We start from the raw sequence: 15,326 nt of genomic DNA on the forward strand, positions 1-15,326 counted from the left end.
GATGTAGTCATTTCTTGCTCAAAAAGCAGTTCTCTGCATGGAAAATTAGAGTAATACAATACTTGAAGAACGTGAAGATCGTTGGATTACCCTCTATTGATATCCTCGTGTTTTACATTTCCACAGGAGAAAGAAGATGGTCCCTATCATTGTAATCTTACATTGATCTCTTTTTTTCACCTGGATATTCCTTCTCTCAGAACATCAATGTATACCGGTATCTTCATATTCCTACTTACTGTTTATGGAAGGGGCTGTAATTCACAATGTCAGGACCCATGTCACTGTGAGCAGCAGGGTGTGTATTTTAGAATGACATGTACTGACCATTATCTAGAAAATGTTCCAAAGGATCTCCCATGTAATGTTGGTATACTTAACTTGCGCAGGAACTTCATCACCACGCTAAACAGAGAGTCATTCCCATGCCAACACAGGTTGAGGAAACTTCTTCTGTCCAATAACCATCTACACTACATCGAGAAGCAAGTCTTTGATGATGCAGGAGAACTTCTACTCATAGAACTTCACTCTAACTTCCTTCAGAGCATTCCATACCTTGGTTCGTTACCCATCATTCTACATATATCTCTCATGCGGAACTCTCTGACAGACTGGGATCATCAAACACTTCAGAATACAACACACCTTGCAGAACTTGAACTGGCATACAATAAACTCACAAATCCACCCAAAATTCCATTCAAATTATCAATTTTGAATTTGGAGGGAAATGCTATCAACGACCTTCACACAATGATGTTGGCGTATCCAAATGCAATATCACATCTGAACATTAACTACAACAATATTGAATATTTGGATAGACTGCAAACGATGAAAAGCCTGAAGATACTTATGCTTGAATTCAACTACATAAGAGGCATCAGTGACAATGTATTCTTCAGTGTCCCTTTGCTAGAAACAATCAAACTCAAGCACAATAACATTGTAGATGTCTCTTCCTTCTGTAATATGATGTACATCAGGCATATACTTTTGGAAGAAAACAATATAAGAATTGTGAAAAGTCCTGCCTTTACTAACATTCCGAACATAGATACAATCAATTTAAAGGGCAATGAAATTATTCAATTATCATACTCTTTCTTCAGTACACCACAAAGTCTTATTCTTCAAAAAAACAGCCTGACAAGATTTGAATTATTTAAAGGAGGGAATTATACAAAGTTAAGAATTCTTGATGTTGATATGAATGACCTGCAAAATATTTCAATCTCATCCTATCCTAACCTGTATTTTCTATTTGCTGCATTCAATAGAATAAAAGATGTTGAATTTGGCATTGATAGTCATCACCATTTACAATACATTAATTTGAAGTCTAATCGAATTAAGAACATGAACAAGTTTGGAAGTTTGCCAAACCTGAAGTGGCTGGAACTGTCTTCAAACTCTATCACATTTTTGGATGACAAAAACCTGATTTGCCTTCCTCAACTTTGTGAGCTCAGGCTCGATAACAACAGAATATCAATATTATCAAACCTTCCAGCTTGTCCTGAACTTACAAATCTCCAATTATCAGAAAACATAATTCACACTATAGAAAACTCAACATTTGCCTCTTCACCAAGACTAGCAATATTGAACCTGGCCAAAAATAAAATTTCTGATCTTAGATTCCTTCATTCCATTTATTCACTTGAGGAGCTGAATATGAGTCATAACAGACTCAGAACTATCAATTCCCCAGACTTCTTGACTCTAACCCATCTTAGGACCTTAGACTTGTCATTTAATTTATTCATGGAGATTAATGCACCCAACCTGCAATCCCTTCAAAGCCTTGATATCAGTCACAACCTTTTACATCATTTAAACTTGAAGCACCTCTTTGGTGACAGAACACTCGTTAACATCAATGCAGAGGGCAACAGAATCACTGATATTGTTTCTACTTCAGCCCTTCATATAAACGTTAATAATAATGCCTTTGGAGCTTCAAATTCAAGTGAGCTGTCAGGAACCAATATATTTGCATGTAACAACAACTTGACTGATTTCACAAACATCAAAATTTCTCCCAATTTGGTGGGACTATACCTGAATAAGAATCATATTGTCTCCATACCCAACTTCACTTTCATATCAGCATCCTCACTAATATTTCTTGAATTGAATGATAATGACATAGCTGATATATATCCTACAGCATTCTATGGTTTAAGACAAGTTGTGGCATTAAAGCTGGAAAGGAATCGCATAACACATCTTCGTCCTGGTCTTTTCTCAAACATTCTGAATTTAAAGTTTATATACTTGGGTGAAAATCCTTTGACACACATATCGCATCAGCTGTTTCCAGCAAGTCTGGATATAGAGGGCATATCTTTTCCTTCTATACCATTTTCAAACACATCCTTGAGCATATTTCAAGACATTCCAAATTTACACTACTTGAAACTTAATGAAAATGAGGCTTTTCGGGCGCACTTTGTGAGAAACACAAGTAATCGTGAAGGAACCATTTTGGAATTCTCAGATCTATGGTTTTTAAATCTCTCTTCTATCAACCTTGGGGACCACTGTCAAAACGTGCTAATAAACACTGTAAACGCACTTGATTTGTCCAACAATGCGATTACTACCATCCCAAAATACTGTCTGCCAAGAAGTAACAAGGCATACAGTCTCCATCTGTCTCAAAACAATCTAAAAAGCATCTTAAATGATTCATTTGACAAGCATCATCAATTTTGGTTTCTAGATTTAAGTTACAACCATATACTGTTCTTTGAATTTGGGTCATTACGGTATCAGACATACTTGACTGATCTTCGCCTTCAAGGCAACCAACTTTCAAAGCTTGACCTCGGCGTACTGACCTACCCTTTGAAACGCATCCAAATTGAATTGGATAAAAATCCTTGGACATGTAATTGTGACCTCATCAAATCCATTTCGGCTCTGAAACACACACTCACCCCCATAACGTGTAAGAAACCTTTAGCTTATGCCAACTATTCAGTGGCCGATCTTGCTGCCAAGAACAACTTCACCTGCCGACCACTGCTGTGCTCTCGGCCTTACCAAACTCTTCTTTCATTCCTTGGTGACAAAATGGTTGAGCTACCTTGCCCAATAATAACATCAAATGACATTTACTGGTTAGTCACATTTCAAGGAGAACAACTAAACACTGTAAGAGACACCCTACCTGAAGCAATTTCTATCCTCCCACATAATGCACTTCTTATCAGTAACGTTACTAAGGATGTGATTGGTCTTTACACCTGTTGGAGTAGGAATGAAGGTGGGCAAACAAAATTCACAATAGATTTAGTTGTAGAGGAAATGGAAGAGAAGTGTGTCGAAGATAGTTCTAATACAACATTAGCCAAAGAATGGAAAGATACACTCCAATGCGGTATTTACAATAGTTCAAATTCAGGTATGCCGACTTCTAATGTTATCAGTAATTCATGTAATGTATTGTTTATATCGATGTTGGCATTCATTTTACTGTTAGTAACAAAATACTGATTTTAAACACCTGAAAACCTTTGTCGGAGGCAATATGTAACTTTTTTGAATAAATATGCAATTATTATTGGAGAGAAAATTTATGAATTGTTTGAAATGAAATTTTGATTACGGACCTGTTATTTGAATCTTTTTGGAGACAATACAGCAATTTTTAGGAATCATTTTAATACTTCATGCTTGTATTGGAATGAAATTTTGAAATGAAATGAAATATTGATGACACACATGTATCTAATTTTATTCTTTTTGACGGCAAAACAGTATAGATTTTAGGGTTTAATATGCTAATACTTCATGCTCTAATTATTGGATTGATTTTTTTTTACTTGAATGAAATGCTGATAGCACACATGCATTTTAAACCTTTTTTGATGAAAGAAATTGATATGTTAATTATACTACATGCGGATTATTGGAATGAAATTTTAATTTCTTAGTGAAGAAATATTGATTATACACATCTAAAAAAAAGTTTTGGAGGCAATACAGTATTTTTTTTTGGAATAAGTATGCATTCATTATTGGAGTGAATAATTTTGATTTTTTTAAATAAAATATTTATTACACGCATGTAATTTAAATCTTTCATTCATGCTTGAATTTGAAATGAAATATTGAATTCTAAACTGCTTGTAATGAAATATTGATTAAACAGATCTAATTTAATTCTTTTTGACAGCAAAACAGCATAGCCTTTAGGAGTTAATATGCTAATACTTCATGCTATTATTATTGGAAGGAAATTTTTAGACTCTAGTGAAATGTTGATACACACAATGTATTTTAAACATCGTTGGAGGCAGTACAGTAACTTTTTTAAATTAATGTTAACACTTCAGGCTTTATTTATAGCTTTAGTCTTCAAATTCTAATTTCAAATTCAAATTTATTTTATTCTTGATAATAATAAAAACATCATCAAATTGTACATTTGTATAAAGAACTATCATTACAAGAAATGGAGGGCAACAAAAAGTTTACACTTGAAAATAAGAAGCCTCCAAAGAATACTGTAATAAATGTACATGTATGTACACATCAGATGAAGAGGGGGGGGGGGGGGTGAAATATGCTCATTCACAGACACACTCACCGAGAAACATCGTCATCATCACACAACAAAGCACACCCGAACATCCATCATCTTGGTTCATTCATTAACAAAAATAATACATGTATAAATGAAGTGAGTTTGAATTCAAATTAGGAGTAGCTACTAAAAATGATCTTCTTGAGTTTGCATTTAAACGAAGAAACAGTTGAACATGAAAAAAGGCATACATTGAGATAATTCCAAATTCGTGGTCTGGTAAATTTAAAAGAATTCAAAATTAGGATTAAAGCTGTTTTAGGGTAATGAAAGCAATTAGCAGAGCGAGTATTGTATCGGTGAAAGTCATTGTTATATTGAAAAAGATTGATGATATTGATAGGAGCATATCTGTATATATCTAACGTGCATAAGTGTAGCAATCTTGAATTTTTCAATATCGTAGACTGTCATTGTTTTTAATTGGTGCAAATACGTAGTGCTTTTTCATGGAGTTTATGGATACAATCCAGTTTAGTTATTCTAACACTGTCCCATGTTATGTTGCAATTTGAATTTGTGATAAGGGGTATCAACTTTCACTGTATATAGTTCTCATTAATGTGTTAATGGTTTTATATGTTTAATGTGGCATTTTTTATGTTTATTGACTTGAAGTTGTGAACAAAACAAATTTCCAGTATGGATATTTTAAAGACCAACTTGAAATAAAGACAAACTTGTATTTAACAAACATAGTGCAATTTGAAGTTTGTATACATGTAGCTAAATCCCTTTGACTATAAAAGAAATTTGTTATTCTACAGGCATTGTACTGGGATAACTGGTTTTCAGAAAGCATTCCAAAAAAAAAACATACAAAATGTGGCAGCACAATTAATTTCACAGGTTTCCCTAGATCATCAATCCTTCACAACCACTCTTAAATTTGATACTACACTGGCTTCCTTTGAATGTTCAAATTAGTCTATTTTTGTTTGTCAATAAACCACTGAAACAAGTGGAATGCCTCTGGCAGTCTCACCTGCATTACATGATTTAATAAACCAGCAGTGCTGACCTTGAAAGAGACTATTAAATAATTATTCATAAAAGAAAACACTCATATGATAATAAAATACTATGTCCATTTACCCAACATGACATTTGACCATGATCATGTGACCTCAGACATGTGCAAAACAACTTGATTACTGTATGTATATGTTTCATGACCTACATGACTGTGTAGATCCATAAACTTTTTAAGTTATGATGCCAATTCAACAAATACCCCCAAAATTATCAGTTTGTTGACCCTAAATGACCTTTGACCTTGATCATGTGACCTGAAACTCGCACAGGATGTGTAGTGATACTTGATTACTCTTTAATGTCCAGGTTTCATTAATCAGATCCATAAAATTTCAAAGTTATGATGATGATTCCACAACTACCCCCAACATGGTCAAAGTTTGTTGAGCCAAAGTGACCTTCGACCTTTGCCATGTGATGTGAAACTTAGCAGGATGTTCATTGATACACTCTTACCCTTATCTCCAAGTTTCATGAACTAGGTCCATACACTTTTGAAGTTATGACGACATTTCAAAAACTTCACCTTGGTTAAAGGTATTGTTTAACTTTGTGAGCAGCTGATTTAAGAAATCTTTAACCAAGATGAAACATGTATATAAGTGCGTGTATTAGAACTGATAAACCCTGAAAACCATTATTGAGAATGAAAAGCTGAAACTACAAGGCAAACCCCGATTTTGTAAATAGGCGTCTTATAGACGCATAAATACTACACATAAGTGTATGGGATGAAAATAAGATAGTGTTTCCGTTCACTTTATATTTCAATTTTTGAAGTACGAAATGATTATTTTTTAATGCAATTTTTTCTGGGCTTCATTTTTGTCTCACCTGTATAGCAGAGTGATACTATAGGCGCCGCTTTTCCGGCGGCGGCGGCAATATCAAATCTTAACCTGAGGTTAAGTTTTTGAAACGACATAACTTAAAAGGATATGGGCCTAGTTCATGAAACTTGGCCATAAGGTTAATCAAGTATTACTGAAGATCCTAGTAGAGTTTCATGTCACTTAACCAAGGTCAAAGGTCATTTAGGGTCAATGAACTTAGACCAAAGTTCATTGACCATAAATGACCTTTGACCTTGGTCATGTGACGTGAAACTCATGCAGGATGTTTGGTGATACTTGATTAACCTTATGTCCAAGTTTAATGAACTAGGTCATATATTTTCTAAGTTATGACATTTCAAAAACTTAACCTCAGGTTAAGATTTTGATGTTGATTCCCCCAACATGGTCTAAGTCCATTGACCCTAAATGACCTTTGACCTTGGTCATGTGAACTGAAACTTGCACAGGATGTTCAGTGATACTTAATTACTATTATGTCCAAGATTCATGAATCAGATCCAAAAACTTTAAAGTTTTGATTGTAATTCAACAGATACCCCCAAATCGGCCAAAGTTCATTGACCCTAAATGACCTTTGACCTTGGTCATGTGACGTGAAACTCATGCAGGATGTTCAGTAATACTTGATTAACCTTATGGCCAAGTTTCATGAACTAGGTCCATATACTTTCTAAGTTATGATGTCATTTCAAAAACCTCGGGTTAAGATTTGATGTTGATGCCGCCGTTGCCATCAGAAAAGCGGCGCCTATAGTCTCACTCTGCGATGCAGGTGAGACAAAAATTATTTGAACGTTACAAAGCTACTTAGAAGAAATTGCAACAGGTCCAAAATTTCAACAACCAAGAGCAAGAGTAGGCCCTATTTTACATTACCTGGTTGCCCCCCCCCCCCCCGGGCAAATATCTCCCCATGGTATCCATCGGTACATGTATCTCCGTGGATGGGGACACGCCCCCCTCCTCCGCCACCTCCTGTCGACCCCATAGCACGCCCACCATTTGCCTCTATGCGCCCACTTCCTACCAGGGAGGTTGTATTGTATACAGGTATTGCCTACCTAGAGTTTGAATGTAACATTTCTTCTCCCTGACGGAGTTATATTTTTCTGAAGGGATTTTATTTTGCCCAAAGCGCGCAGCGCTGAGGGAAAATGTTTTCCCGAGAGGAAAATATAGCTTCGGAGGGGAGTTGAAATGTTATTTATTAAAACGATAGACCAGGCAATATCTGTAATATCATATAGTCTGTGGATTCGCCATCAGAAATTGCATTCATCATCTGGCTCAAACCCGAAATTCTTGCTACAGCTCTGATCCATCTACATCATAGTAGATTTTTTTTGGGAAAATACATCAAGAGCGTTCATGCAATCAACGTTTGACACTAGCGCGTACATCAAATAGACTACCTGATTACGCAACTTGTAAGCAGCGAGTGACGTCGCCAAAAACGACACAGTTATATTCACTGAGGTGACGTCAAAACCTGGAATATACCGAATGCGATCCTCGCAGCTCTGATCACGTGATGGCGTATTGACCTATCACTGATTCAAATATACATAAATACTACCACCACCACTGTTTCCTGAAGCTGGGCCACCATTTGCTGAAACTAGTCCATTATATCTTCAGGAAAATATAAATCAATATTGTAGAAAACAAAGTGAAAAAAAAATGCATTTTTTAAATTTCATTTCGATTGAACAACATGGGAATTTAAATGCATGATCCAGTATCATTGTCAACAATATTAAAGTCAAGGTTAAAGGGGAAGTTCACCTTGAAAAAAACTTTGTTGTAAAAATAGCTGAAAAAATACTAAAACATATTGGTGAAGGTTTGAGGAAAATCCGTTAAAGATTAAGAAAGTTATTACAGTTCAAAGTTTTGGAGTTGTGACGTCATAAACGAGCAGCTGCCCCATTTGTTATGTAATATAAAATGCATGAATTTCAAATTTTGTATGGTTCCTGATGACTTAAATTTGTTTTCTATTCATGATCGGGTGTGATATACAAAAGGTACAGTGAAAACCGTTATCAGTTCTCTGAGAAAATGACATTTCATTGATTTTTAACCATTCACTATGTAGGAATGCTGCTCGCATATGACGTCACAAATCAAATCATTGAAATTCTAATAACTTTTTAAGTATTTGATGAATTTTCTCAAACCTTCGGCAATATTTTTTATTATTTTTCTGCTATTTTTACGATAAACTTTTTGTCAGGGTGAATTTCCCCTTTAAGACAACCTGGATTGTCAACAGAGTAAAATTTCAAGCCCCTGCAAGACCAGGAATACATTATACGGCTATACTTTGATAATGGCCAGCGACCTTTGGCCATGTGACCAAAATAACTAATCAGATCCTGAGACTAGTTTGAAACTGATCTATCTGTTCTTCCAGAGAGATATTTCAGGTATAAATTATTTTCTGTGACTGCTGAACTTTGACCTAATGATCGCATAAGCATAATTCCTCTAAATTGGCTAATTTTAAGACTAGCACATCAATGATGTGTAGCTCATCCGGCATCTTGCAATGGAATTTAACACAATTTCAATTTCAGCCCAGTTGACTCTGTAGTGAATTATAGTGGTGACATAAATTGAGGGTATAGAATTGAAATTGATGAAGAAATGACAAAGAAGCATTTTTGTGATCTATGAATAAATTTCATATAAAATAGTATTACTATTTTCTAAACTGTGTGTAGAAGTCTTGGTGAACCTCAATTAGTTTCAGCTTCAGGGGTATTAGGACTTCCTAGCCATTTTTTTCCTCCTGTACTAAAGAAAAGAATTATGCAAAGGCCAAAAATCATCACTAATACTCATGGTAACAGAATTACATGGACTACAGCCAAATGTATACACGTCAGGAATTTTACAAAAACTGAGGACTGCATGTGATCAGATCTGCGTATTTAGTCAAAAATTTGTGTAGATGATAGTCTATGATATTCTAAAGTCTTTGAATACTCAAAAGAAACATAGTTTCACATACAATTGGCATCTTAAAACAGTTAAACTGAATACTTTCTATTTGCTGGTTCAATAAATGTACTTAAAATGAGAGACAATGCTGAAACCACATGAAAATAGTGTTTACATTTACATATTGAAAGAATGTTGTGGACAACAAAGCAATACATTGGTTCTTAATTATTGCACCAATTAATCTAATTCTCTTTAAACTAAGGTAAGGATTCATTTGCTGTATATATGTGGCTCACTGAGGACTGCAATTTCAGCAGATCTGAGTATAAAGTCAATATCAGACTTCTTCCTGACAGATGCATTTCCCAAATGTGACTCTAACAAACTGCGGTGATTTGATGATCATATGTCATATTCATGACCTGAGTTGGTTTTCTTAGGCCATGATTTTTTTTATTCTATCTCTATTAAAGATTTTCATTCAATGTGGAAATTTATTCAAGATTAATTTTTATCTTCTGTATCTAAAGATATGTGACAAAGCAGTGCCTAGGATGTAGACATGTTCATCACGTATCCAACCATTGCATCACAGATGATGTGCCAGCACCAATATTCCTCACAAGAAAAAAATGAACTTCAAGGCTATTCGCTCTCTCCATTTTCAATTTCAGCAATATTTCTAGGTCAATTCACTCAAAACTTTGAAAATAAAAATGAAGGAAAATTATAAATTATTTAATCATGAGTGTACTACTCTAACATTATTCTTGTAGATTAAAGAAATATTTCGAATAATTTTATTGATTGTCTATGAAATGAAATGAGGTGGGAAATGATGTGATATTGACTTCTAAAATAAAGTATTGCTCATTTTGTTCAATTAAATCTCTGTGAGCACAGAATTTGATTTGATACAATCTCATTCATTTGCCAAAACTCATGGCAGAAAGGCTTTTCATTGAACGAATGAGATGAGTGCTATAAAAAAAACGGCGTTTCTCATTGGAAATTGCGTCATAAATAGGTACGTGTCACAGAGATAAAACAAAGACAAAATTTAATAGAGATATTTTATTTTATCTAAGACAAGTGTATCTCAGAATACTACCACTGTCTCTTTGCATTTCTTTCACAGCAGAATGCTGTACATTTCTACTCATTTCCAATTGAGTTTATCTTCTGTTATGTTACTGTTCTCAACATTAACACCATCGTCTCCTTAGAGGAATGTTCATTCTGTTTATCATCCTCACTTGAAGGGTCATTGTTGTTACTCACCTTATCCCTGAAGCAGTGATTATTGGATGATGTTGACTTTGCATGTTTCTGAACATCCATCGCATAGGGGTGGAGAACTGTATTGGTTTGGTGCTAATAAAGACATCTTGAATATCTTTGTCAAAATCCACCATACTTTCAGAAATGTCATCTGTATCAAGATTTAGTATGATGTTTTTGGCATGTGACTCTTGCAGCATCTGCAAATTATGGATCTCTCTTTAACCTTTTCCACTCATTACTTTTTACTGCTCGCTACTCTTTTTGCCAATCAGTGCCAGAGTCTGGTCCCTCATCATGGCTTGTTGCAAAGAATTTCCAATCTTCCATTGCAAGGAGAGTTACACAGAAGATATCGCTTAAATTATTAGGCAGTACCATCTGAAAAATATAACAACTTCTTTGAAGCATAGAACTACTCCCAGCATATCCCATAATTTGTTACTGAAAATTTCACTACACACCGTTGAGGGGGAGTTGATCAGAGGCGATTACAAAAAAATGAATGCCATTCTTTTCCAAGGCACACACAGTTAACATGGTCACTTTGTAATTGTGCATCCAGTATTTTGGATCTCATTATAACTGGTTCTTGGCAATGACATTTTTTGCACAATCAATCTGGATGACAATTTTGTTTAGATCATCCTGCATAATCATTCTACTCCCCCCAAGAAGTAATTGCCCATTAATCCTTTGTAAGGCATACATCATATGCTCCATCAATATACTTTATTAATGCCAATATACATTATTTTCTGAATATTATACTGAATGGGAGCTTGTTGTCAAGTAATTCTATAATCTCATCCTGATTTGGAGTGTAATTAGAAGGCTTTTTATCATTATGTTAACTATGATCTAAGCTAAGAACGGGCTAACGCACACACCTTCAAAGATGTGATAATGGTAATTCCGTTACCAAGTAATTTCGTTACCACAGTTACAGCGGAATTAGAAATGATATTTCAAAAAAATGTTGCTAACTCTTTAGTAAGTCACATGAAATCAGAGAACTAAGAATTATGTAAAATTCAATTAAGTATTTGGGTCATTCCATCTGGATTCACCCAGTGGTTGCACCCGACCGTCTCAGAATTCGTTGTAAATTAGTACACCTAAAATTCACCATGGCCCATGCACAAAACAAAACAAAATTAGACAAATCGGTTCGTCGGTTCTTGCGCTACGGCCCGCCCTTTTCTCCTTGTTTTGACAAAAAATACTGTTAGTAGAGTGTTTACTTTTATCATCAAATTGTTATATGCTTATTTAAGGCTCCCAAAATATATATGATATATATTGCTGAACATCAAAATGCCTAAACAGATACCTATTCATGAGCATAAATGTTTCATCTGTGAACTGATGAGCTTAATTTCTTATCATGTGTTTGCATACTGTGACTTAAGATTGGAAGAGATCATGTAACTGGTGAACACTTACTAACGTGAATATCAGTATGTGGGACTAGAGTGAAATTTCATGGTATCTTTGGAAGAGTTTTAAAAGGTGAAGAAATAAAATATCATCATTGGTTTTAACATATTTTGTCAATATCATACAAATAATTAACATACACGAAAATCAAGTCAAAAAATTATTTGTCCGGGGGTCAAATTCAAGGTCAAAGTAAAGGTCAAGGGTCACGACCTTATAAATCGCTCCCACACATTATTTGATACATGTGTTGGAATCCTCTCAGAATTTCCTAATAAATGGTACCAGTTTTGTGAAAATTGGTCAACACGTTACGACGCAATGGCCATTGAAAGTTGAAGGTCACGCCCATTTTTGTCAAAACAAGGAGAAAAGGGCGGGCCGTAGCGCGAGAACCGACGGACCGATTTGACTAATTTTTTGTTTTGTGCGTGGGCCATGGTGAATTTTATGTGTACCAATTTACAACGAATTCTGAGAAGGTCGGGTGCAAAATTGCACTTTCATTGGGTGAATTGGCATGGAATGACTCATTTAGTTCATAGGGAAAATAATTTCAGTTGTATGGTAATGGAATTACATCCGTTTTGTAGTAGATTGAAAAATTTTCTCTAAAAAATTTAAAAATACCCATGATAAAGACAGTTGCTATTGGTAATTATTACACCTTCCCACAACATGAGATGATTTTGAACCAAAAGAGTAAAACATTTTTTAGTTATCAAATTTATCCAAATTATTGTAAATTATCACCCGTATCAGACATCTGAGCAGGTCATTTACAAAACCGTATTGCCCTACATTTTCTGAATATCGGGAAGGGTAGGTATATTGTTTGTATTTTCCTCGGTCTCAGTGCGCGTATTTACTTTGCATGCAGAGACGAAGCAAAATATACCTTTGTATTTTCCCTGGTCTCACATCCGGGCATTTGTGGATGCGGATAAAGCCCGGGTATAAAGAGATACGCTTCATAAGGATCCGCCCACCAACAATATACGTCATAATAAAGACAACGCTGAATCCGAGCGCTTGCAAGTACGTCATAATGGTTAAGTGCAGAGCCTAGACCGATATTAACATGACACAATAGAACTCTATTTTTAAAAGAAATATCCCCATTATCATGATTTTTGCTCTAGATATCTGATTTGGATGATAATAAAAATATTGACTGGCTCTTCTTTCGGGGAACATCAAATATATTGCCCTTAAATGACCCATATTGCCCTCGTCTAAAGACTCGGGCCAATATGATTCATTTGCTGGCAATATATTTGATGTTCCCCTCAAGGCCAGTCAATATCATATAAATATAAATACGTCTCTAATTGAAAATGGTCATCAAATTCAAAAGATCATTCAGCAAGAACCGTAAAACATATTTGAAAAAGTTTTCAATTCTTTAAAATATAAGGTTTTGTGTAATGAAGAGATTCACATTCAGATGCATATTATCAATTTTGAAATATACTGTTTTTACCCTTTCCCATGTGGAATTGCCCTATTGCATTGGTGTGAATCTATTCATTGATATGCAAAGCTGATGAAAATGATTTTGCATTAACTAAACACTTCTGATAAAGAATAATATGTTACGTAAACAAGACAATCACCACCATATTGTGTTTCTTGCTTTTTCAGATACTTGATCGTGCAGACTTGGGAGAGAAGATGGGTGATTATATCCAGAATGTTAGAATACTGTGGAGCGAAAGACTGAACATCCTTCGGGCCACTCGGGCAGAGTTGGATCCCAACGGTTGATGGAGAATGAGAAGATGACAGAAGTATTCCAGGACAAGAGAGTCCATTAGACATGAATCTTCAAGACCGATCGGGCAGAGTTTTGAGAAGGAGAAGACAGGTGTATTCTGGTATGAGGCAGTCCATCGGAGACCTATATTTTCAGGACTTCTCATGCTGAGTTAGATCCCAACTGTTGATTGGGAATGAGGAGAAGACAGTTATATTCTAGGACAAGTCGGTCCATGAGACACGAATCTGCAGGTCCGATCGGGCAGAGTTTGGAGAATGACAAGACATGTCTTGGGTCCTGGGTGGTATAGGAATGATTAGACAAGACTCAGTTGTAGTCGGATCATTTATTTGCCGGCCAGATCAAAATGCCATTACAATGGCAATAAAAACTGAAACGGAACAGAGACAAAACCCTGCAAAGACGGTCCTTTCATTAAGTACTCTGTACTACAAGGCAGTCATATCTGTAATATGCATACTATTGTATCAATGCTTATTATGTTATTGTACATGTAGTCATATTAAAGATAAATACCAGTTGTGAAAAAATGAAATTACCACAAAGTGTTTGTGTGTATGAAAAAAAAATGTGCCAAATAGCCCTGGACAAAAATGCCTAATTGATGAGAAATGAGCAAAATAAGTACGGAATTCCTTCAAATGTCGGGTATTTTTTGAAACAATATTAATACACTGTCCCACAAATGCTTTTCTGTGTTAGTGATCATCCGAATCGATTTTGAGCTAAGATATCATGATTATACAAAGATAAGTTTACATTAATGTACCAGATATATACACAACAAAAAAAGTAAGTCCCCCCTAAATCAAATTGTTGTAACTTTTGAACCGAATTAGTTTGAGATATGATATTTCATAGGTGGTTTTCTGCACTCATTAAGCAACTCGTGGGGAAAAATGAGAGCGATCGGTTGAGTCATGCATGAGTAATTAAAGATTGAATAAAAATGACCATATTTTAAAAAAGTCACAAGAGTCGTTTTTTAGTTTGTTCAAATACAAAGTTGTTTTCAGGTGAATTTTATGGTGTTATGCTGTTTTACTATCCATCATTCAACCACTTAAGACCAGATTTTGGTACCGTATGTTCATGGTTGAGTGAGCACAACGTATTGCAGGGGCTGCGGAAGCGAGGGGGGGTGGGCTTCAGTCCCAACTTTTTTCCAAAAACGTACAAAATGTAAAAATGACCATAGGATTTGAATTTTTTTGCATGATCACCCCCCTCACTTTTGGCGTAGTAACCCCCCCCCTCACTTTGAAAACTGTTCCGCGGCCCCTGAATTGTGACGTATCATCATAGGGGTTTATGGTAGTATCCTCTACATCTTGTAAGATCATGTTAAAATTTCGAAATGTTGGTGGCTCCCCCGAATATAGGC

The 15,326-nt window shown here is 35.3% G+C and overlaps 1 protein-coding gene across 4 annotated transcripts in view; it reads left to right on the top strand.

The window, feature by feature from the left end:
* Positions 1 to 14,346, top strand: part of LOC121414193 (SET domain-containing protein 4-like) — a 38,772-nt gene extending 24,426 nt beyond the window's left edge. For all 4 annotated transcript variants that reach the window (XM_041607269.1, XM_041607270.1, XM_041607272.1 and 1 more), the window contains one exon: positions 13,807 to 14,346. In XM_041607269.1, coding sequence (XP_041463203.1) covers positions 13,807 to 13,929 — 123 coding nt within the window. In that variant the 3' untranslated portion in view covers positions 13,930 to 14,346. The remainder of the gene's footprint in view (positions 1 to 13,806) is intronic.
* The last annotated feature ends 980 nt before the right edge of the window (positions 14,347 to 15,326 follow it).

Source organism: Lytechinus variegatus, chromosome 4 (assembly GCF_018143015.1).
Source record: "Lytechinus variegatus isolate NC3 chromosome 4, Lvar_3.0, whole genome shotgun sequence".
NCBI lineage: Eukaryota > Metazoa > Echinodermata > Echinoidea > Temnopleuroida > Toxopneustidae > Lytechinus > Lytechinus variegatus.